General features: G+C 45.0%; 1 protein-coding gene across 2 annotated transcripts; it reads right to left on the reverse strand.

The window, feature by feature from the left end:
- Positions 1-832: 832 nt before the first annotated feature.
- On the reverse strand, positions 833-16316 carry LOC106577657 (rho guanine nucleotide exchange factor 15). Of its 2 annotated transcripts, XM_014155966.2 has the most exons (14): positions 8831-9093; positions 8667-8721; positions 8297-8338; positions 7803-8098; positions 6871-7031; positions 6483-6635; positions 6073-6202; positions 5829-5903; positions 5275-5367; positions 4919-5073; positions 4549-4716; positions 3660-3745; positions 3350-3454; positions 833-1468 (listed from the first exon to the last, which is right to left on the reverse strand). In XM_014155966.2, exons 2-14 carry the CDS (start codon positions 8707-8709, stop codon positions 1293-1295), a joined length of 1683 nt encoding a protein of 560 aa, XP_014011441.2. In that variant the 5' UTR covers positions 8710-8721; positions 8831-9093; the 3' UTR covers positions 833-1292. The 2 variants fall into 2 exon arrangements, with proteins under 2 accessions (XP_014011441.2, XP_045557352.1); XM_045701396.1 differs by lacking the exons at positions 833-1468; positions 3350-3454; positions 3660-3745; ... (5 more) ...; positions 6483-6635; positions 6871-7031 and adding exons at positions 12374-12906; positions 15995-16316 and having other exon boundaries at positions 7836-8098; positions 8831-9607.
- Between the last annotated feature and the right edge of the window lie 6025 nt (positions 16317-22341).

Genomic DNA, 22341 nt, shown 5'->3' on the forward strand with positions numbered 1-22341 from the left:
ACACACACAGACACACACAGACACACACACACACACACACACACACACACACAGACACACACACACACACACACACACACACACACACACACACACACACACACACACACACACACACACACACACACACACACACACACACACACACACACACACACACACACACACACACACACAGAACACACACACACACACACACACACACACACACACACACACACACACACACACACACACACACACACACACAGACAGACAACAGAAGACACACACACACACACACACACACACACACACACACACACACACACACACAAATACCACATCTGTAAACAATAGGTGTACTTATGTCTGAGGGAAAATACTGTACCGGTTCTCCTAGTCTGCCCGTACCTCATGTATGTTGGTGTTAACTGGAGTATGTGACTAACTGTGTGTTTGTGAGCATTATGGGCTGTCAGTGCATTCCTGTGATGACTACTGTAGGCTAATCATTGTCTGTTGGCAGTGTGTTACATAATGAAGACAATTTTAGCCACCAACCTGATGGTATATGTTGTTGTTTGTTATTGTCACATACACCAGATAGGTTCAGTGAAATGTGTTTTACAAGGTTAGCCATAGTAGTACGGCGCCCCTGGAGCAAATTAGGGTTAAGTGGCACGCTCCAGGTAACATTGAAAGACTTTCACCTTGTTGGCTCGGGTATTTGATCAAGTGACTTTTCGGTTGCTGGCCCAACGCTCTAACCACTAGGGTACCTGCTGCCATGGTATACCTGACTGATATATATTGTCACAGGGGCACTTTTCAATGGAGACTTTCCTTTGGCAGTGTGGGGTTAGGTGCAGGTTCATACACCTCTCTCTCTCTCTCTCTCTCTCTCTCTCTCTCTCTCTCTCTCTCTCTCTCTCTCTCTCTCTCTCTCTCAACATTAGGCAAACTTTACAGGGATAAGTACACTAGGTTCAGAATAAGTTTCTCATCCTTTTCCTCCCGTAAGATTACATATAATTTCCTGGTTCTTAAAAGTTCCCTAAAAAAACACTATCCCATAACTTCACCAAATGAATAATTTGAACAAAACATGCCGATCAAACAATTTGATAAGATAGGGCTCCTCCAAAAGCTCCTTATGTCTCCAGCTAAGAGTTCTTCAGGGGAGCATGCATGGCAAGCACTGGTTCACTCTCCCCTATCCAGTTTAATATTCCAGCAACGTTCTAGTGACGTTATGTAAACGTTCGACTGACATTCTGCGGAGCGTCTGTCAATGTTCTCCTGATGTTCCATCAACATTGCGGGGTAGTCTTGGCCTTGTTGTTGGTGACAATGCTGGCGGCCTGAATGACCCGATAGCGTTCTCGAAGGTTCCGCCGCCGCACATGCTCGTTGGTGATCTCTATAGCGTTCTCCACAGGAAACCAGCCCTTCTGTCCGTTGGAGAGACGGATCCCCTCGTACCAACCTAGAGGGAGGTAATGGAAGGGAGGAAGAGGGAGTGGGGAGATAGGATGTTTATACACTGCTCAAAAAAATAAAGGGAACACTTAAACAACACATCCTAGATCTGAATGAAAGAAATAATCTTATTAACTACTTTTTTCTTCACATAGTTGAATGTGCTGACAACAAAATCACACAAAAATAATCAATGGAAATCGAATTTATCAACCCATGGAGGTCTGGATTTGGAGTCACACTCAAAATTAAAGTGGAAAACCACACTACAGGCTGATCCAACTTTGATGTAATGTCCTTAAAACAAGTCAAAATGAGGCTCAGTAGTGTGTGTGGCCTCCACGTGCCTGTATGACCTCCCTACAACGCCTGGGCATGCTCCTGATGAGGTGGCGGATGATCTCTTGAGGGATCTCCTCCCAGACCTGGACTAAAGCATCCGCCAACTCCTGGACAGTCTGTGGTGCAACGTGGCGTTGGTGGATGGAGCGAGACATGATGTCCCAGATGTGCTCAATTGGATTCAGGTCTGGGGAACGGGCGGGCCAGTCCATAGCATCAATGCCTTCCTCTTGCAGGAACTGCTGACACACTCCAGCCACATGAGGTCTAGCATTAGGAGGAGCATTAGGAGGAACCCAGGGCCAACCGCACCAGCATATGGTCTCACAAGGGGTCTGAGGATCTCATCTCGGTACCTAATGGCAGTCAGGCAACCTCTGGCGAGCACATGGAGGGCTGTGCGTCCCCCCAAAGAAATGCCACCCCACACCATGACTGACCCACCGCCAAACCGGTCCTGCTGGAGGATGTTGCAGGCAGCAGAACGTTCTCCATGGCTTCTCCAGACTCTGTCACGTCTGTCACGTGCTCAGTGTGAACCTGCTTTCATCTGTGAAGAGCACAGGGCGCCAGTGGCGAATTTGCCAATCTTGGTGTTCTCTGGCAAATGCCAAACATCTGCACGGTGTTGGGCTGTAAGCACAACCCCCACCTGTGGACGTCGGGCCCTCATACCACCCTCATGGAGTCTGTTTCTGACCGTTTGAGCAGACACATGCACATTTGTGGCCTGCTGGAGGTCATTTTGCAGGGCTCTGGCAGTGCTCCTCCCGCTCCTCCTTGCACAAAGGCGGAGGTAGCGGTCCTGCTGCTGGGTTGTTGCCCTCCTATGGCCTCCTCCACGTCTCCTGATGTACTGGCTTGTCTCCTGGTAGCGCCTCCATGCTCTGGACACTACGCTGACAGACACAGCAAACCTTCTTGCCACAGCTCGCATTGATGTGCCATCCTGGATGAGCTGCACTACCTGAGCCACTTGTGTGGGTTGTAGACTCCGTCTCATGCTACCACTAGAGTGAAAGCACCGCCAGCATTCAAAAGTGACCAAAACATCAGCCAGGAAGCATAGGAACTGAGAAGTGGTCTGTGGTCTCCACCTGCAGAACCACTCCTTTATTGGGGGTGTCTTGCTTATTGCCTATCATTTCCACCTGTTGTCTATTCCATTTGCACAACAGCATGTGAAATTTATTGTCAATCAGTGTTGCTTCCTAAGTGGACAGTTTGATTTCACAGAAGTGTGATTGACTTGGAGTTACATTGTGTTGTTTAAGTGTTCCCTTTATTTTTTTGAGCAGTATATATAAATCATGCTAAAATAACCATCACATATCAATAAACTGCTAATAGGTACAGGGTTGAATTAGAACTGTCGGGATAAAGACGTACAAAGAGGGGGATTGGGGGAAAGATGAGAGTTTAATGTATTACTGTGTTATCATTTTATCAAGTAAAACATGATTTTTTTTCTGGTTTGTAAAATAAAGTGCTACCCAGTATCCCTACTAACCACAGGTCGGGACATTAGTTTCCTGCCAGGTCTTACCCTCGTTGGTCTTGCGCACCACGTTGATGATCTCAGTGGCTTCTAGGTTGAGCTCGTCAGCCTGCTGAGCGACGTACTGCTCCACACATTGCACCTGAGGACAGTCTGAGGACAGAGACAAGACTAAATATCAACAAACCAAACAATTATCAATCACAAGTGCAAATAGCACAAAGCGTGTCCATGTAAGGTAAACTGAGGATAGATGTCGGTGTTGATGATGGAATTTGGCAACTAGCCAAGTCACTACAAGCTGCCTTACTGCAGATAATTATAGGGTGTGTGTCACCAAGCTAAGCCAGTCGCTCACCCCAGTCCTCATAGACAACCTCCTCCTTGTCCCCATCAGGTTTCATGGGGTCAGGGAATGCTGCTATCCACCGGTGCAGGTCAGACCTGAGAAGAATGGATGAGGGGAAAAGAAAGGCAAGAAGAGAGGAGGAGAGAGAATGAACATGTGAAACAGACCATAGACACACACACACAAATACCACATCTGTAAACAATAGGTGTACTTATGACTGAGGGAAAATACTGTACCGGTTCTCCTAGTCTGCCCGTACCTCAGGTATGTTGGTGTTAACTGGAGTATGTGACTAACTGTGTGTTTGTGAGCATTATGGGCTGTCAGTGCATTCCTGTGATGACTACTGTAGGCTAATCATTGTCTGTTGGCAGTGTGTTACATAATGAAGACAATTTTAGCCACCAACCTGATGGTATATGTTGTTGTTTGTTATTGTCACATACACCAGATAGGTTCAGTGAAATGTGTTTTACAAGATTAGCCATAGTAGTACGGCGCCCCTGGAGCAAATTAGGGTTAAGTGGCACGCTCCAGGGAACATTGAAAGACTTTCACCTTGTTGGCTCGGGTATTTGATCAAGTGACTTTTCAGTTACTGTCCCAATGCTCTAACCACTAGGCTACCTGCTGCCATGGTATACCTGATTGACATATACTCTTTCATTTCCTCTCGCGCTTTCCACCTCTTCTTCTGTCGCTTTCTGCCTCTCTTCAACATCTCTACGTAGCCTCTCTCTGCCTTTCTGTACTGTTTCTCTCTCATTATAGGGTATTATGTGTAACATACGCACTATACACACGTACACATGGATTTATTACCACACACACACACACACACACACACACACACACACACACACACACACACACACACACTGTGTGTACTACTCACTGTGAAGGGGCCTTCATCAGTCGCTCCATCATGCGTCCCTGGTGGTTCTCCAGTAGAGTCAGACAGAAGCAGTGTTCATAGCTAGGGTTGGAGACCTGGTCGTCTCCTATTGGCTGAACCTGGACCAGGGTGCGGTGGGCGTGGTCCAACACCACGAAACGCTCTGAACTAACAGGGATGAGAGGAGGAACCAAACACATTGAAGGCAGTCTAAGACGAGTCCTAGAATGTATGAATGTAGAGCCATCCTCTCTGTTCGAGCACAACATTTGCTTACAAATGATTTGTGAAGCATTAATGAGGAATAAAGGCCTTAGGGAGGTTTATAAAGGCTTCATAAAGCCTAATGAACACCATATGGGGGACTCACCCCTTCTTGGTGGCGATGATGAGCAGGTCATTGAAGAGGAAGAGGTAGACGGGGGTGAACTTGTGACCCAGGTTGAAAAGGGTGTTCCCTTTGGCCATCTCCTGTAACTCCCCACGCTTCTCCAAGACACGGGTTTGGGAAATGATGGGGATGGCCTGATAGAGAGTGAGGGAGAGAGAGGTGGAGAGGATAGATGGAGAGAGAGAGAGGTGGAGAAAGAAAGAGGGAGAAGGGGGATAGATTGAGAGAGGGGGGTAGAAAGAGAGAGAGAGAAATGTATAAGAATCAAGCAGAAAGGGATAGGTTTCTAGTTTAGTTGGGTGGTGTATTAACTGACTGACTGATTAATTGATTACCTTGAGCTTGTCAAACTCCAGCGTCTTGGAGAGGTGGATCAGCTCTTCCACCTGCTTCATCTTTCCGACCTGAGTGTTGCACTCCTCTATGATCTGAGAGAGAGGGATGGAAAGAGGAAGACAGAAAGGAAAAAAAGAAAGAAAGAGAAATTGTGTGAGAAAAAGAACAAGAGACTGAATGAAAGAGCTCCTTCATTTTTCCTTTCACACAGACATGAGAAACAATCCACATAACCCGTCTCTCATTTCATGAAAATCCATGTTCCTCTATTTCACAAGTGTATGAAGTTCATCTCTTTTTCAAGAGGTCCCCCCTCTACTTGAATAACATTAACTGGTACTCCAGTGACAGACAGTCTTCATCTCTCCCTCCTGTACTTGGTCATATTGTCTGCAGTGAGACAATAGGATATCCTCAATCCCACACTAAAGACCAGGGGACTGATGTCATTGTTCATATTACAGACTGGTGTGGAACACTGTTTTAGAATGGAACAGTCAGAATGTCTGTGGGCGGGTAGACAGATGGATGGAAAGAGGAAAGGTGCGGTTACCTTAGAAACAGAGTCCAAGGCCTTGGAGGCAGTCTGCTCTTCTTTCGTCCCTTCATTTGTTCTCTTCAGGATGTTCTGATAAACAACAACAACCACAAGCCATGTTATACAAGACAAACAAAAAATAAGACAAACAAAAAAAGTATAAAATCATAAGGTTTAACGCTTTTCCCTACGATCACACTCCCTTGTAGTCCACATCACAGCGGCCCACAACAACTACAGTTACCATGATGACCCTCACCTCGATAAGTATCTTGAGGCGTGTGATTCGCTGGAAGGGCAGCAGCAGGAAGGACATAAATGGCAGCCGCTGACACTGAGGAGACTCCTGCAGACGGGTGATGACCGTGGCAAAGTCCACATTGGTTTTCCTGTGGGGACAAACACATCATTCAAGACCCCCTCCTCCTCTGGTTGAATCAATTGTCAGACCAAGAGGCCTATGAGTAGGTTTGCAGAATTCTGGTAATGTTCCCAAAATTCCAAAGTTTTCCAAAAATTCCAGTTGGAAGATTCCTGGAATCAGGATGAAATACGAAGAACATCCGGGAATCTTCCAACAGGGATTTCAGGAAAATCAGGGAATTTTGGGTGAAATTACCAACATTTTGCAACCCTACCTGTTAGACCCAGTAATGAAGCCAGTCTTACATGAGGGAGGAGTAAGTCTTATCTTGGTATATTTGGTTGCGGACGTAGTCGATGTAGACCGGGAAGTTGTGCTGAGCATGGAAATGGATGATGTCACAGATGTCGGAGAACACCAGACTCTCTTCCTTACGGTTCTGCAGGGCCATCAGAAAACTAATGGGGGGGAAGAGTTAGAAAGGTCAAAGGTTATGGTTGATTTCCATTAAGGGGTTTATTAACGCAACGAAACAGTGAGGGAGGAACATTTTTATTTATATTAAATTTGGGCTACAGCAAAACCCTCCACATGCTGCTGAGTCAAGTCATCACTCCTTCCTTACTCTGACTCCCCACTGTTTTAGCCAAGTACCACTCTCTAGCCATCCCTCCATTCCTCCCTCTCTCTCACCTCTCGCTGACCTCCAGGACTCGCAGGACATTGGAGAAGAGAGTCTTCCTGTCCCGGATGATCAGCACCTCCTCCAGCTCCCGGGATTCCAGGAAGTGTTCATTGAGAACGCGTAGGGAACGCACGTACGATGCTTCCGATGTCAACACCTCAAACATACTCTGAGGGGAGAGAGACAACGGGATGGTGAACTTCTAATTCATACAGTACAATCAGCCCATCACTGAAATATCCCAACACATACAATATGGACTGATTAATATGGCCACGTTTCTGTACTGAATTTACAATTGATGGTAACTGCAGACATTCAGTCCATTGAGGTGAAATTCAGTCAACTAAAATATCAATAATTTACTTTACTTGATGACTGAAAAACCCTAGTATGGGTAACTGCATATGTGGAATGTATCTGAAAGTGGGCAGGGCAAAATAAGTGGGTGGATCATCAGCAAATGATGTAACTGATTGGTTAGATGATTTTGATTGAGCTGTGCTATTTTTTGTTTCTTCACGCATTTTCATTGTTCAGTTCCTGTGTGGTGATACTGATGCTTTTTCAGGATTGATGGTTTGTTTTTATGTAGCAGGTTACGAGAACTAACGTAGCAGGTTAGGAGAATTAAAGTAAGAGGATAATGTAACAGGTTAGGAGAATGAGGTTAAGGTTAGGAAAAGGGTTAGGGTTAGGCTTAGCTAAATTGCTCTCACATTTGCAGCCACGCAAAACTGCCTTGAGTGGCAACAAATGCGGCAAATTAGTTGTTTGCTTTTTATATACCCACTTCTGTTGAAACGCCTGTTTATGTTGACCCACCCATGTTCCGGCAGCCATGCCGTTAACCATGAAAAACTGAGCCCTAAATTGAGTTTGCTTCTCTATCCTCATCCCCCCCTCCTATTCCCCCCCTCCCCTCCTATCCCCCCCTCACCTCCTGGTACTTGCACTGTTCAGGGCTGAGGGTCTCCAGCACCCCACTTTTCTGTACTTCTGGTAGGTCCTGCCATAGGGTGGTCTGGCCCGGGATGGGCAACGGAATAGTAGCACTGGGTGCCCCATTGCCGTTGCCCACCGCCCCCACGCCGCCCGACCCCATGCCCACTCCACCCCGGCGTGCGGTCCAGTCCATGTGGTAGTCAGCGCTGGTCTTGCTGGTGTTGCGGCACACCGTCTGGCGCCGGATCTCCTTGTGGATGACGGTAGCACGGTACGTCTGGTACAGAGGCACTGAGGGGTCAAAGGGCAAAGGTCAAACACTCTTTAAATATGTGTGGTATTACTCTATGGGTGACCCTCAAACAATGATAATGGATGAAGAATGTTCTGTTCCCTTTGGTCTAATGTTACACCTATAGTTCCATCTGTAACCTGATTCATGCGTGACTGATATTTGGGGTGCTATTTGGTTGTGTCAGGTAATCTTACCATCCAGCTGTCTGAACTCCCAAGCCAATAGAGGATCCTCTCCTGAGAGGTGCACAGGGAAGAAGAAGAGCAGGGTGTTATATAACTGACTGAGCTGGACAATGAATGAGTGAGAAATAGGTCTGGTACTAACACTTAAAAGATGCTTCCTTCCTTCCGGTAATCACTGATAAGTGATTGGATAAGTGAAAGCCTATCACCTTCACCAATCCAACCCTCTCTGATCTGTGGTCACTTACAAGAAGGAAGGAAGATTTTCAACAGGGCCTAAACAAGACATGGGAGATGAGAGTACAACAGGAAATATGGAGGTCATCAGAAGAGACATAAGAGGAAGAAATTGAAGAACATCAGGGATGAGTGAGCTTACCGGTCTTCTTCTGTGTCCTCCTCCTCTCCTTCAGCGCTTCCATCCTCCTCTTGTTCTAGAGGGAGACATAAAAGCATGAACAACATACCTTTTTCTATAGTATGACCTCTCACTATAAAAGATGTCAGAAAACCGGTTTATTGCGTGTTTACTTTTATAGCGACCTTTTATAGCTTGCTTGACGGAATGGACGGAGATGCCTGTCTTGGGGGGCTGAGGTGGCGGGACTCTGTAGCCCGCCCGGTGGAGTACTATGGGACTGGCGGAAGGATTGGGGGGTGAGGGGCGCAGGGAGCGCCACTCCTCCGCGGTGGGCTGGGGCAAGGCGATACCCCCCCTGGGAATGGACATGAGGTTGTGGCCGGGTGCTTTGGACTTGTCCTGGGCGAGAGGTACCCGAGGTGGGATAGCCAAGGGGGAATCCTCAGTAGTCTGGGTTTGGGATGGGTCCGAATCGGACTGGACCGAAGTGTTGTCCTCCGAGTTGCTGGAGGACAGTTTTGGCCAATGGACAGGTTTCTGAACCTTGATAAGGGGAATGTCCAGTTCTTGACAGATCTTTCTAGGTGATGGATCCATCATTACTAGAGTAGTTTCATATATAGACTCCTCCTCCTCCTCCAAGGAAACTTTAAAATGGCTTGGGAAAGATTGGGTTTGTTTAGGGGGGGTGGGGGGGTGTTTTATGGCCAAGGAGGTCCCCTCCCCTCCACTCTCTTCCTCCTCTGTTTCCGCCTCCAGCTTAACCTCCTCCTCCTTTTCATCTTCTTCTTCTTCCTCATCGATGGGCACCCATACCAGCTTCATGCCGGGCATGTGGATGTGGCAAACACAGCTGCATTCCCAGTCGAAGCATGGGTTAAGGGGCGTGTCTGAACTGTGCTCCGCCTCTGCTTCCGCTCCTCCATGCAGCTTTCGCTCTACCTCCTTTCCGCCAGGTGCTGATGGGAGAGGGAGGGACACATATCACTAACATAGCATTAACATAACATCACTTTTTACATCCACTGCCACGTGTTTGCTTAGATATTTGCAGTAATGGCAAATTAGCAAAGCATAAGAAATAATTATTTTGATTTGTTTTGTTTGGCTTTATTGTTAAAAGGAACCCCAAGAACTAGGGATCACTCTCTCTGTTGACCCTTGAACCTTGGTAGACTTAAACCCTTTATGGCGTTCACTGATCACTGTGAATGTGTTGCTTCCTGCCTAGAATGTTCCTACATCTAAAATATATGATAGCAGGGCATATCACTTTCACTGTGTGTGTGTGTGTGTGTGTGTGTGTGTGTGTGTGTGTGTGTGTGTGTGTGTGTGTGTGTGTGTGTGTGTGTGTGTGTGTGTGTGTGTGTGTGTGTGTGTGTGTGTGTGTGTGTGTGTGTGTGTGTGTGTGTTTCTCTTTCTGTGTCCTGATTGACCTCAGTTCTCTATGGAAAGGTAACAAATGAAAACACCACCCCAACATTTTATTTTGATATTTCTTTCATTAGTCCATTGTTGACATAGTCCCACAAGTTTTCAAGATATGTACATTTCAAAATACAGAAATCATCCCCGGTATGATGTGTTTGGCATCATATGCAGCATCATTTGATGCAAAATGCATCATACAGGGATGATTTCTGTATTTTGAAAGCTACATATCTTGAGAACTTGAGTGCTGACAAGCCAAACATTTTGGAACTATATCAACAATGGACTAATGAAACAAATACCAAAAGATCGTTTTTTAAGCCTTAGGCCTCACAAAAAGAGTGCATTATAACAGAAGAGAGTGAATAAAGGAAGTCTCCGGTGCCTTTAACAGTAAAGATTGACGTGGTAGAAGCAGTCTGATGACCGTGTCATAGCATAGCATAGGCCTTCCCTGTGGCTCAGTTGGTAGAGCATGGTATTTGCAACGCCAGGGTTGTGGGTTCGATTCCCACCGGGGGCCAGTAGAAAAAAAAAGAAAATGTAAAAATGTATGAAATGTATGCATTCAGTACTGTAAATCGCTCTGAATGAGAGTGTCTGCTAAATGACTAAAATGTAAATAGTTAAGAGATTAGTGAAATTATGTCACATGGTCCTGTCTGGCTCAGTTGGTAGAGCATAGTGCTTCCACCTCCAGGGTTGTGGGTTTGATTCCCGGGGCCACCCATAGGTAAAATGTATGTATGCGTGCATGACTAAGTGCGTTGGATAACAGTGTCTGCTAAATGGCATATATTATTACTTGGGAATGTGTGTGTTTTGGTTTACTATCTTTGAGGGGACCAGAAGTCCTCACAAGGATAGTAAAGCAAGGAAAAGTGGGACAAGTGGGAACATTTTGCCAGTCCCCAGAAGGAAAAAGTATATTTTAGGGGTTAGGTTTAGAGTTAGGGTTACAATTAGGGTTAGGGTTAGGTTTAGGCGTTTGGGGTTAAGGTTAGGGGTTAGGGAAAATAGGATTTTGAATGGGAATCAATGATTTGGTCCCCACAAGGATAGTAAAACAAACGTGTGTGTGTGTTTATTTTTTTAGCCAAATTAACATCTGCAACATTCTTATTTTCATAATACACAGTTCTGCTTTGTCAGATAAACTTAGGGAAGTATTATCAATTTGTTTAGCTTCAATAACAGGAAACAGCCAAAAATGTGAATCTATTTTGATGTTTGTTTGTTTTTTTCTGTAGTCAGAAATGCTATGAGCTCCTTCTTTTCTTTCCCTCTGCAACAGTAGAAACAGTGAGACCCTCTTCAAGGCTTTTAAGCAGTGCAGTCTTAGACAGGGAGCCTCTGGCCCTCTCCCTCTCTTTCATTTCCTCTCGCGCTCTCTCCTCTTCTTCTGTCGCTTTATGCCTCTCTTCGACATCTCTACGTAACCCCTCTCTCTCTCTCTCTCTCTCTCTCTCTCTCTCTCTCTCTCTCTCTCTCTCTCTCTCTCTCTCTCTCTCTCTCTCTCTCTCTCTCTCTCTCTCTCTCTCTCTCTCTCTCTAAAAAACACACACACACACACACACACACACACACACACTCGCTTCTCGTCCCAGAGTGTGCTGGAGTACAGCCAGTCTGTTTCAGTAGACCTGTATTACCTTTACAGAGCTGTGTTTACCTACTGTATACGGGTGCTTCTGTCTGTTAGGGTAGTTAGATCACGTGTTTTAGCCACACCTGTTTGTCCTTAGGTTAGGTGAAAACAGGTGTCACCCTCACGGCCTCAGGGACTAGGCGACACACACGAGCAGAGATTCTGCTCTCAAAGGAACATACCGCACATACTGCACTCGCAGGTGACATACGGTGACGTTTGCTGCATATGGTAAAGCTCAAACTGACAAAGAAATGTGTAGAGGTACATGAAACCTGTCAATGATTGTTCCATTCAAATTCCAAACATTGTTGTTTTGTTAACCTGCCACCCCAGGTCTAGCTTGTGGTGTTGGGCTGGGAATATTGTTAATGCTTTCGGATGATATGTTATAAAAGTCATTATGACACTGTGTTACTGTGTTGCTTTGACAACACTTGATTAATGAACACCCATGGGATAGCTCATTTGGAAAAAAATACAGTTAATTTTGTAGCTCTCTCTCTGTAATGTTTGCCTTGTGGATATCTAGGCTACATTGCTAATGCTAACAAATTATCAGTCCCTATCATAACATATTTTTGTGAGAGGATTCATACAAATGAATATTGATTCATTCATGAATTGATATACTGACTGACTCTACCTGATTGACTGACTGTGATGCCATTTCCCTCCTCTCCTCCAGGGGTCTCTCTTTTGGCCTGCCGCAGGATCCGGCTCCTATTCATGGGCAGTGGAGGAGCCTGGTCTGGACCCCCAGACTGCTGGACGGAGGGCCGGGTCGGTTTGGGTTTGACTGTGGGGGCCCTCCTGGGCCTTCGGGTCCGGAGAGTTGGATTGGTGGTTAGTGTAGCATCTCCACTGGTGGTTGGTGTAGTCTCTGGGTGGCTGAACTTACTCACAATGCTGTTGACTTTCCCCCCCGAATTGTGTGCTGTGCTGCCCATCTCTCCTAGCTGGGAGGGGGTGGAGGGGGCTCCATTGGAGGAAGGGGGTTTTCTGGAGATGGGGGGCCGGGGTTTGGCCTCTGGTCTGGGGGGTAAGGGGGACGTGAAGTGTTCCGGGAAAGACATGTTGAGGGGTTTGGACTGGTCTGTATTTTTTGGGGAATTCCAATCTGAGCCCTGACCTATCAGAGGTCAAGTCAAGGGGTCAGTTTGGGCTTGTCATTTTCACCTGGAGAGGAAAGAGAGAGAAAGTCTGAATACAGCCTATCTGAATAATGGAAGTCTGACAGAGTTTCTCATTATTAGTGTCATTATACTGTTTTATTTTGTTCTCAGGTACGATATCAAATCAGATCAAAGTTTATTGGTCACAGTTTATCAGAAGTTATAGCGGGTGCAGCGAAATGCTTGTGTTACTAGCTTCTAACGGTGCGGTAAAAACGACAAACAATTACACAGATAATAATCCAAAACTAGAAACAAGAAATATGATATGCGGCAAGACAACCATTGTATGAGTTCAATATGACAGCAATACAACTTTTCATACACACAGAGCGTCATTCTGTAATGATGTGTTAATCCTCTAATAAGTATGTCTCTGTAGCTGCAGAAGAGATCCTCAAGTGAAAGAAAGGAATGAAGACTTGGACTCGAAAGAGGCACACCTTCCGAGACACATTCACAACAGGTTGAATTCCAGAAAATTCTACACCTACCACACCCATAGGACGGAGCAATAACTATCACTCTGAGAAATCAGCTGAGGAATGATGATAAAGATATAGGACAGCTTGGCATTATAAAATGCGAAAGGAGGCAACATTGTCACGATTGTGGGGATTCGTATATCTTGCTTCCCTTGGCGGCAGGTAGCCTAGCTGTTAAGAGCGCTGGGCCAGTTCTGAAAGGTTGCTGGTTTGAATCCCTGAGCCAGCATGGTGGAACAATCTGCTGTTCTGCCCTTGAGCAAGGCAGTTACCCCCAAGAACAGCTGCTCCCTGGGTGCTGATGATGTCAATTAAGACAGGCCCCTGCACCTCTCTGATTCAGAGGGGAAAATGCAGAAGACACATTTTGGTTAAATGCATTCAGTTGTACAACTGACTAGATATCCCCTGGCCTGTAGGCCTACTTGTTGTTCCCAATTTCATCAGTTTCAGGACTGGCCCAGACATGCAGTTATTATCTTACTATCTTGTGTGTGTGTGTGTGTGTGTGTGTGTGTGTGTGTGTGTGTGTGTGTGTGTGTGTGTGTGTGTGTGTGTGTGTGTGTGTGTGTGTGTGTGTGTGTGTGTGTGTGTGTGTGTGTGTGTGTGTGTGTGTGTGTGTGTGTGTGTGTGTGTGTGTGTTAATACCTAGGGAGAGAGAGAGAGCAACCCAGCAAATTCAGTGAGTGACACCCCCCCCTTGGGAATTAATAGTTGATGACCACACCTCATATACATATAGTATACTAATACTTTGTCTACAGCCTAAACTGCAAATATGAGTTACAGTATTTCAACAGTTTTATCTTGCAAGTATGCCACCTTGAACTATAATAATTTTACGGTTTTCAACTCTCTGACAACAGAGGTTACATAAGTAGGTTTAACGATAGGCAACTCAACAATAAAATCTCCTTAATCCCGGAGTCCATTCACCCATCGAAATCATGATCTGGAACTTGGTGACTAATAAGTATTTTTTAAACCTCCCGCTTTGGGCTGGATGTGTTAATGTGTAGTTCATACATGTATAATATATGAGCAGAATTACTGTCTTACCTCAATTAGCCACGAAATCCCTAGTTTGAAAGCAACTGTTTTTCTACATGTTCCTCCATGTGAGCCTGCCTCCTAGCAATTTGAGTTCAACCAATGAGGTTCAGCCCCTCGCCATATGAGTGACAGCAAGCAAGATGCACATTTAATTTTTTATTTAACTAGGCAAGTGAGTTTCTTATTTACAATGACGGCCTACACCAGCCAAACCCGGACGACGCTGGGCCAATTGTGCGCCGCCCTATGGGACTCCCAATCACGGCCGGTTGTGATACAGCCTGGATTCAAACCAGGGTTTCTGTAGTGATGCTTCTAGCACTGAGATGCAGTGTCTTAGACCAGTGCGCCACTTGGGAGCCATGATGCATCCACAACAAAGTGAGAGAGAGTAATGACTTGGTGCACGTCAGCATATGTGTGACGCAGTAGGCAATTTTCAGGGACCACTTTTGGCTTGTGAGCACTACTGGCTAAAAAGTATACAAAAGTACTGGAGAATCTCTTTAATGAGCAACATTAAAGTAAGAGAGAGAGAGAGAGAGAGAGAGAGAGAGAGAGAGAGAGAGAGAGAGAGAGAGAGAGAGAGAGAGAGAGAGAGAGAGAGAGAGAGAGAGAGAGAGAGAGAGAGAGAGAGAGAGAGAGAGAGAGAGAGAGAGAGAGAGAGAGAGAGAGAGAGAGAGAGAGAGAGAGAGAGAGAGAGAGAGAGAGAGAGAGAGAGAGAGAGAGAGAGAGAGAGAGAGAGAGAGAGAGAGAGAGAGAGAGAGAGAGAGAGAGAGAGAGAGAGAGAGAGAGAGAGAGAGAGAGAGAGAGAGAGAGAGAGAGAGAGAGAGAGAGAGAGAGACGAGACAGACAGACAGACAGACAGACAGACAGACAGACAGACAGACAGACAGACAGACAGACAGACAGACAGACAGACAGACAGACAGACAGAGAGCAGGTGAGAAATGTAAAGAGAAGAAAGGGAGAGCAAGTGAAAGAGGGATAGAGAGAGAGGGGAAATGGGAAAAGATTGGAAACAGGGACATTTCTGTACTGTTTTGGAATGGATCATGTGGTCATGTGCTTTGGCCAGTAAAAACACATTACAGTTCCATGCATCAATGCACTCTGAACCTAGCTCGACCACAAGTAGTCAGTTACAGTAAGAACCCCTTTGCTGCAGTGAGACATGATTTGTTACATTCACTACATTCATACAAAACAGCGGACGGGATTTATACCACCGTTTTAGTTTCCTACATTCTATAAAAAGGGAAAACGATGATGTCATGAACAAGTGATGAATTTCACTGAGAGGTCATTCAAAAGTAGACACCAAAACTGCAAAGCCTCGGTTTGTATCCAGCATATACTTCCGATGAGTTAGCCACAGATGTTGCAATATTAAACCGAAAGAGAGGTTAGGTTAGTCACCATAACAATGACTTATCATCAGCCTATGTGGTAAAGCTTCTCTTTAAGGAGGTTATTGCTTTGCTCTCTGTAACTTCAGAAATTAGATCACTTGAGAATTGAGATCAAACATTTGTAAAGATTCCAATGGCTCACCTGTATGCATGGTTGGGAGTCCATTCCAGTCAGTTTGAGGAATTAATCCAGTTGTCCATCGTTTTGTATAATGAGGCTGTAATGATATAGCTGCACTATCTGCACAAATATGCAAATACGCTGCTCAGATTACTGCACCATCCTCTATAAAGACATCAAATCCATTCAGGAAATATCTATATCGGCAACTACAACATCCTGAGTCCTAAGATTGTATTGTGTTCTGTCTTTAACAGTTTCAACAAGGCTGTATCCTCAGTGTTTCTCTCCGACTTAGTCTTTCTGTTGAAGCTTTTTGTCAAAACAGCACCGACTAGTCAGACAGGTTTGTGACGTGGTGTGGTCGTTTTACATGTATGAACAGTCACTCAGCCTTGTACAAAAGAATGGGGGTAAATCCATTTCAATTGAATCACTTTTTGACAGAATCCCTTTTTGAATTTAAACAAGACTTTACGCACCTGTTTGGAAGAAGTGGTCAGAAAGTGACTTTTTGGAACCGAATGCCAAAACACCGCCATCGGTTGACACACAACATGCTCTTGAATACAGGGTGGTGTTTCAATCATAGAAATAGAATTCATAGAATGGACCTATCCCTTCAGACCACTGCAATTGAAATGTTAACTTCAAATTACTACCACAAAGATGACCGCCGGTCCACCCACCGTCGAATGTCAAATGAAATGGCAATGTCTATTCTATTATCTACATCTCTATGATTTCAATAGGTTTCCTATGGAGGGTTGACATCTCAACTGTTTATCTTTTCCAGTGATGAAGGCATGGATGTCTCATGGTATGATGGGGTACGCAAAATGGTTCAACTTTGAGCACCTTTATCTCTTGACAGTCTTGGCTTTCAGGTCCAAAAAGTTACTTTCTGAGCACTTCTACAATGGGCAAATATGTATGGAAGGTTTCGTTCAAATCAAAATGGGTGCTGTCAAAAAGTGATTGAATTCAAATGGATTTACCCGATGTATAGGCGGTGCTGCTGCTTCCGGTCTCTTGAGAGAGGAAGAAGTGGAGGAAGAAGATGATTTTAGAGGGAAATGCTTATGACATGATGATAGCAGAAATGTCCGACATAGCTACTGCATGACCTGACATATTTGGAGTCTTTCAGTTTGACAGATTCTATAAACTTCTTACACGGTGCTGCTGCTTCCGTTCCCGTCCGGCTGCCACCAGTCCATCATCTAACACTCATCTCTTCCTTCATGTCTTCCTTCCTTCTTTCTCCTATACAAGTTTTGTGGGTACAGTCAGCACTGTAGTTGTTGACTGAGTACCCGCTGACGATCTCTAGGGCCGGGACGATACCAGTATTGCGATACTCGTTAGTATCGTGGCAAGAAAACAAAACAGGAACCGGATTGAAGTTATTTGTTGGAAACAAGCATCATTACGTTGTCATCTAGTCACATTTATTCAATTTTCCAAGCTATAGCACAAAACATTTTACATACATCAAGTTTTTAAAGGACCAAAGAGTTTGGTCTGCTTCGTGTTTTCATTTTTGACATGGAAAAAAATATTGTGATACTGGTATGGTCACAGGCCTAACCATCTCATTATATGCTTGGTTAAACGTCACTTATGATTATTTCTGCCTGAACGATTGCCTGAGGCACACTGTCACACTTGAGACCTAAACCCCTTTAGCACATAACACCGACTTAGACTTGTTGATGACTTTCAACTTGATGTGCTAGACAGTGTGTGTGAATTCTGGTTCCAGCTTTAGCCTCAGGTTCTGATTAACAATGGAAGTAGGGGTAGCTGCTTGTTGCTAGTGAACATACACAAATAACTGATAGACAACACAGTATTCATTATGGCTCCTTAAATGTACACCCCTCTGCCTGTCTGTGACCAACCATCAACATGGATAACCATTGTCCGCCCTTGCTTTCTGACCTGTTTCAGTCAATAGCAGCCTTCTCCGTGTTTCAGGCAGACAGGCTACAGGCTATCAGGTCTAGGTCAGTCGGCCAGTCTTTCACTCTGTCAAAACATACAGCCATTGTATCTCTCTATCAATCCTAAAGAGCCCCAATGTGCACTGACCCACTCAGTTTTTTTGTTTGTATGTTTTGCATTGTGTTATACATCTAGTATGGGGCGGCAGGTAGCTTAGCGGTTAAGCGCGTTGGGCCAGTAACCGAAAGGTTGCTGGTTTGAATCCCGAGCCAACTATGTGAAAAATCTGTTGATGTGCCCTTGAGCAAGGCACTTAACCCTAATCGCTCTGGATAAGAGTGTCTATTTAAATGTATGACAGTCCACCTGATGATCCTGGTGAGGACAATGAGCACACAGATGAGCTTCCCTAAGATGCTTTCTGACAGTTTGTGCAGAAATTCTTCGGTTTTGCAAACCTACAGTTTCATCAGCTGTCCGGGTGGCTCGTCTCAGACGATCCCGCAGGTGAAGAAGCTGGATGCAGAGGTCCTGGGCTGGCGTGGTTACACATGGTCTGCGGTTGCGAGGCCGGTTGGATGTACTGCCAAAATCTCTAAAACGACATTGGAGGCGGCTTATGGCAGAGAAATTAACATTAAATTATTTGGCAACAGCTCTGGTGGACATTACTGCAGTCAGCATGCCAATTGCAAGCTCCCTCAAAACTTGAGATATCTATGGCATTGTGTTGTGTGACAAAACTACCTTTTATTGTCCCCAGCACAAGGTGCACCTGCATATTGATCATGCTTTTTAATCAGCTTCTTGATATGCTACACCTGTCAGGTGGATGGATTATCGTGGCAAAGGGGAAATACTCACTAACAGGGATGCTAACCAATTTTTTCTCAAATTTTGAGAGAAATAAGCTTTTTGTGCATATGGAATATTACTGGGAGCTTTTATTTCAGCTCATGAAACATGGGACCAACACTTTACATGTTGTGTTTACATTTCTGTTCAGTATATATACTGTATATTTTATGAATGGAAAGAAAATGGGGGGGGGGGCGCTGGTTTGGGTCCCTGGTTCGACTGAGTGGATATGTCCTTGTGCCCTTGGGCGGGGTGCTTGACCCTGGTTGTTCCCGTGGGTCGCTCTGTATGGGTGTCTGCTAGATGACTGAATGTAATGTAAATTTGAGTGGCTTCACTGCAGGTAGATTGTATGTTTTAAAAATCTAATAAAAATCTTTATGGATTTTGGATTGTTTTGTGTGACTGTCTTTTTTTCTGCTTCGAGTTTGCTCTAATATTTATATTTGCCTCTCTCTACTTCTCTCACTCCCTCTGCGTGTGTGGGGGAGAGGGGGGGCAGCCGAAATAGCTAACCACTGTATGAACCTACAAAACAGCAGGAGGTAGTCAGTCAGTCATAGAACTATCAACACTGATTCATTTCTTTCTGTGTGTGTGTGTGTGTGTGTGTGTGTGTGTGTGTGTGTGTGTGTGTGTGTGTGTGTGTGTGTGTGTGTGTGTGTGTGTGTGTGTGTGTGTGTGTGTGTGTGTGCGTGCGTGCGTGCGTGCGTGCGTGCGTGCGTGCGTGCGTGCGTGCGTGCGTGCGTGCGTGCGTGCGTGCGTGCGTGCGTGCGTGCGTACACCTGTTCGTAACCTTCCTGCCTGGGGGTGTTGTGGTTGATGCTGATGTGTATGGATTTGTGTGTGTCTGTTTGTTTCAGTCAATTTGGATGGGAATGCTCATGTTATTTTACTGCACAATTCTCACTCTAATTTTCCTTCCCCCTCCACTCCCCCTCTCCATCCTCCCGAATCAGTGGAAACTGCACTGGGGAGGACGGCTCAAAATATTGGCCGGAACGGAGCACAGGTCTATGCCAAGAAGATTGGAGGAGAAGGAGGAAGTGGGAGGGGAGAAATGATGGGTTGAGGAGTAGTTTTTTTGTTTGCTGAATAGTTTTCTGTCTGTTACAGGCCTGTATGCATATTTGGGGGTGCTGAGATTTCGTTCGCAGAACATTTTGTTTTCCCCGCGCTACAGACGACAATAACGTCCCGCTAATACAGGACTAGTAAAGCCGAGGACACTAATTTTGTGAGGAACAATTTTTTTCTTCTCTAATTTCTCTTTTTTTCCAGGGGTCCTGCAACACACCTAGCACCCCTACTTCCCGCGGCTAAGCCTGTATATGACATGTGACTGACTGACTCAGTTTAACTAGTTGTCCTGTTTTATTCAACAAGTAGTTTTATTTATTTATTTCACCTTTATTTAACCAGGTAGGCTAGTTGAGAACATGTTCTCATTTGCAACTGCGACCTGGCCAAGATAAAGCAAAGCAGTTCGACACATACAACAACACATGGAATAAACAAACATACAATCAATAATACAGTAGAAAAATCTATATACAGCATGTGCAAATGAGGTAGGATAAGAGAGGTAAGGCAATAAATAGGCCGTGGTGGCAAAGTAGTTACAATATTGCAATTAAACACTGGAATGGTAGGATGTGCAGAAGATGAATGTGCAAGTTCAGATACTGGGGTGCAAAGGAGCAAGATAAATAAATACAGTATGGGGATGAGGTAGATTGGATGGGCTATTTACAGATGAGTGCAGTGATCTGTGAGCTGCTCTGACAGCTGGTGCTTAAAGCTAGTGAGGGAGGTAAGAGGTAAGGCTATTTCGTAAATGACATCTCCGAAGTCGAGGATTGGTAGGATGGTCAGTTTTACGAGGGTATGTTTGGCAGCATGAGTGAAGGATGCTTTGTTGCGAAATAGGAAGCCGATTCTAGATTTAATTTTGGATTGGAGATGTTTAATGTGAGTCTGGAAGGAGAGTTTACAGTCTAACCAGACACCTAGGTATTTGTAGTTGTCCACATATTCTAAGTCAGAACCGTCCAGAGTAGTGATGCTGGACAGGCAGGCAGGTGTGGGCAGCAATCGGTTAATCAACCTTGTGTGTGCGCACGCGCGAGATATATATATAGATATCTATACACACACACCCACACACAGAGTGTTTGCGCATGTGTCTGATACTAATTGCCCCTCTGTCTGCAGGAGAAGAGTATGATGGTGGGGGAGGTGACAGCTCCGGCCTGGCTCCATCATCAGCAAGAAGAGACAGAACATCAGAACCATCACACAGCAGTTACCCAGGGTGAAAAATAGGGAGATGGGGTTGAAAGGAAGGAGTGGATCAGAAAGAGATTAATAATTTAATCTACATGCAATACCCAATAATGATAAGGCAAAAACAATGACATTTTTGCAAATTTACAAAAAATAAACTGAAATACCTTATTTACATAAATTATTCAGACCCTTTGCTATGAGACTCGAAAGTGAGCTCAGGTGCATCCTGTTTCCATTGATCATCTTTGAGATGTTTCTACAACTTGGAGTCCACCTGTGGTAAATTCAACTGATTGGACATGATTTGGAAAGGTCCCACAGTTGACAGTGCAAGGACTCAGACCATGAGAAACAAGATTCTCTGTTTTTATGAAACCAAGATTGAACTCTTTGTCCTGAATACCAAGCGTCACGTCTGGAGGAAACCTGGCACCATCCCTACGGTGAAGCAAGGTGGTGGCAGCATTATGCTGTGGGGTCGGTTTTCAGCGGCAGGGACTGGGAGACTAGTCAGGATCGAGGAAAAGATGAAGATGAAACGATGAGATCCTTGACAAAAACCTGCTCCACAGCGCTCAGGATCTCAGACTGGGGCGAAGGTTCACCTTCCAACAGGACAACGACCCTAAGTACACACGCAGGAGTGGCTCCGGGACAAGCCTCTGAATGTCCCTGAGTGGCCCAGCCAGAGCCCGGACTTGACCTAATCGAACATCTCTGGAGAGACCTGAAAATAGCTGTGCAGCGAAGCTCCCCATCCAACCTGAAAGAGTTTGAGAGGATCTGCAAAAAAGAATAGGAGAAACTCCCCAAATACAAGTGTGCCAAGCTTGTAGCGTCATACGCAAGAAGACTCGAGGCTGTAATCGCTGCTAAAGATGCTTCAACAAAGTACTGAGTAAAGGGTCTGAATACTATGTAAATATTTACAATATTTTAAAAAAATTCTAAAAACCTGTTTTTGCTTTGTCATTATGGGGTAGTGTGTAGATTGATGAGGGGGAAAAACAATCAATTTTAGAATATGGCTGTAATGTAGCAAAATGTGGAAAAGGCAAGGGGTAGGAATACTTTCCGAAGGCTCTGTATATTGACTGATGTGGGTGGGTGTGTTTTTCATGCAGTGTTCACGTGCAAGTCGGAACTGGGAAACTCAGAAATGTCCGACTTGCTAAATGGTTGTAGTTCTACACGTGCCATGTGTTTAACCAGTTAGCAAGTCGGAAATTACAGTTTCCTTTAGTTCTGACCTAGGTTCCGACTAGCACTTGAAC

The sequence above is a fragment of the Salmo salar genome, chromosome ssa18 (assembly GCF_905237065.1).
Source record: "Salmo salar chromosome ssa18, Ssal_v3.1, whole genome shotgun sequence".
NCBI classification, from domain to species: Eukaryota; Metazoa; Chordata; class Actinopteri; order Salmoniformes; family Salmonidae; genus Salmo; species Salmo salar.

Bases quoted from the DNA above. Each gene is read 5' to 3' on its own strand.
- LOC106577657 (XM_014155966.2), bottom strand. From the start codon at position 8,709: ATGGAAGCGCTGAAGGAGAGGAGGAGGACACAGAAGAAGACCG. The intron at 5,368-5,828 runs GTAACCGCACCT...CCTCTCTCTCAG, and splicing joins CCTTGGACTCTGTTTCTAAG to ATCATAGAGGAGTGCAACAC. The intron at 4,717-4,918 runs GTGAGTCCCCCA...CATCCCTGTTAG, and splicing joins ATCATCGCCACCAAGAAGGG to TTCAGAGCGTTTCGTGGTGT.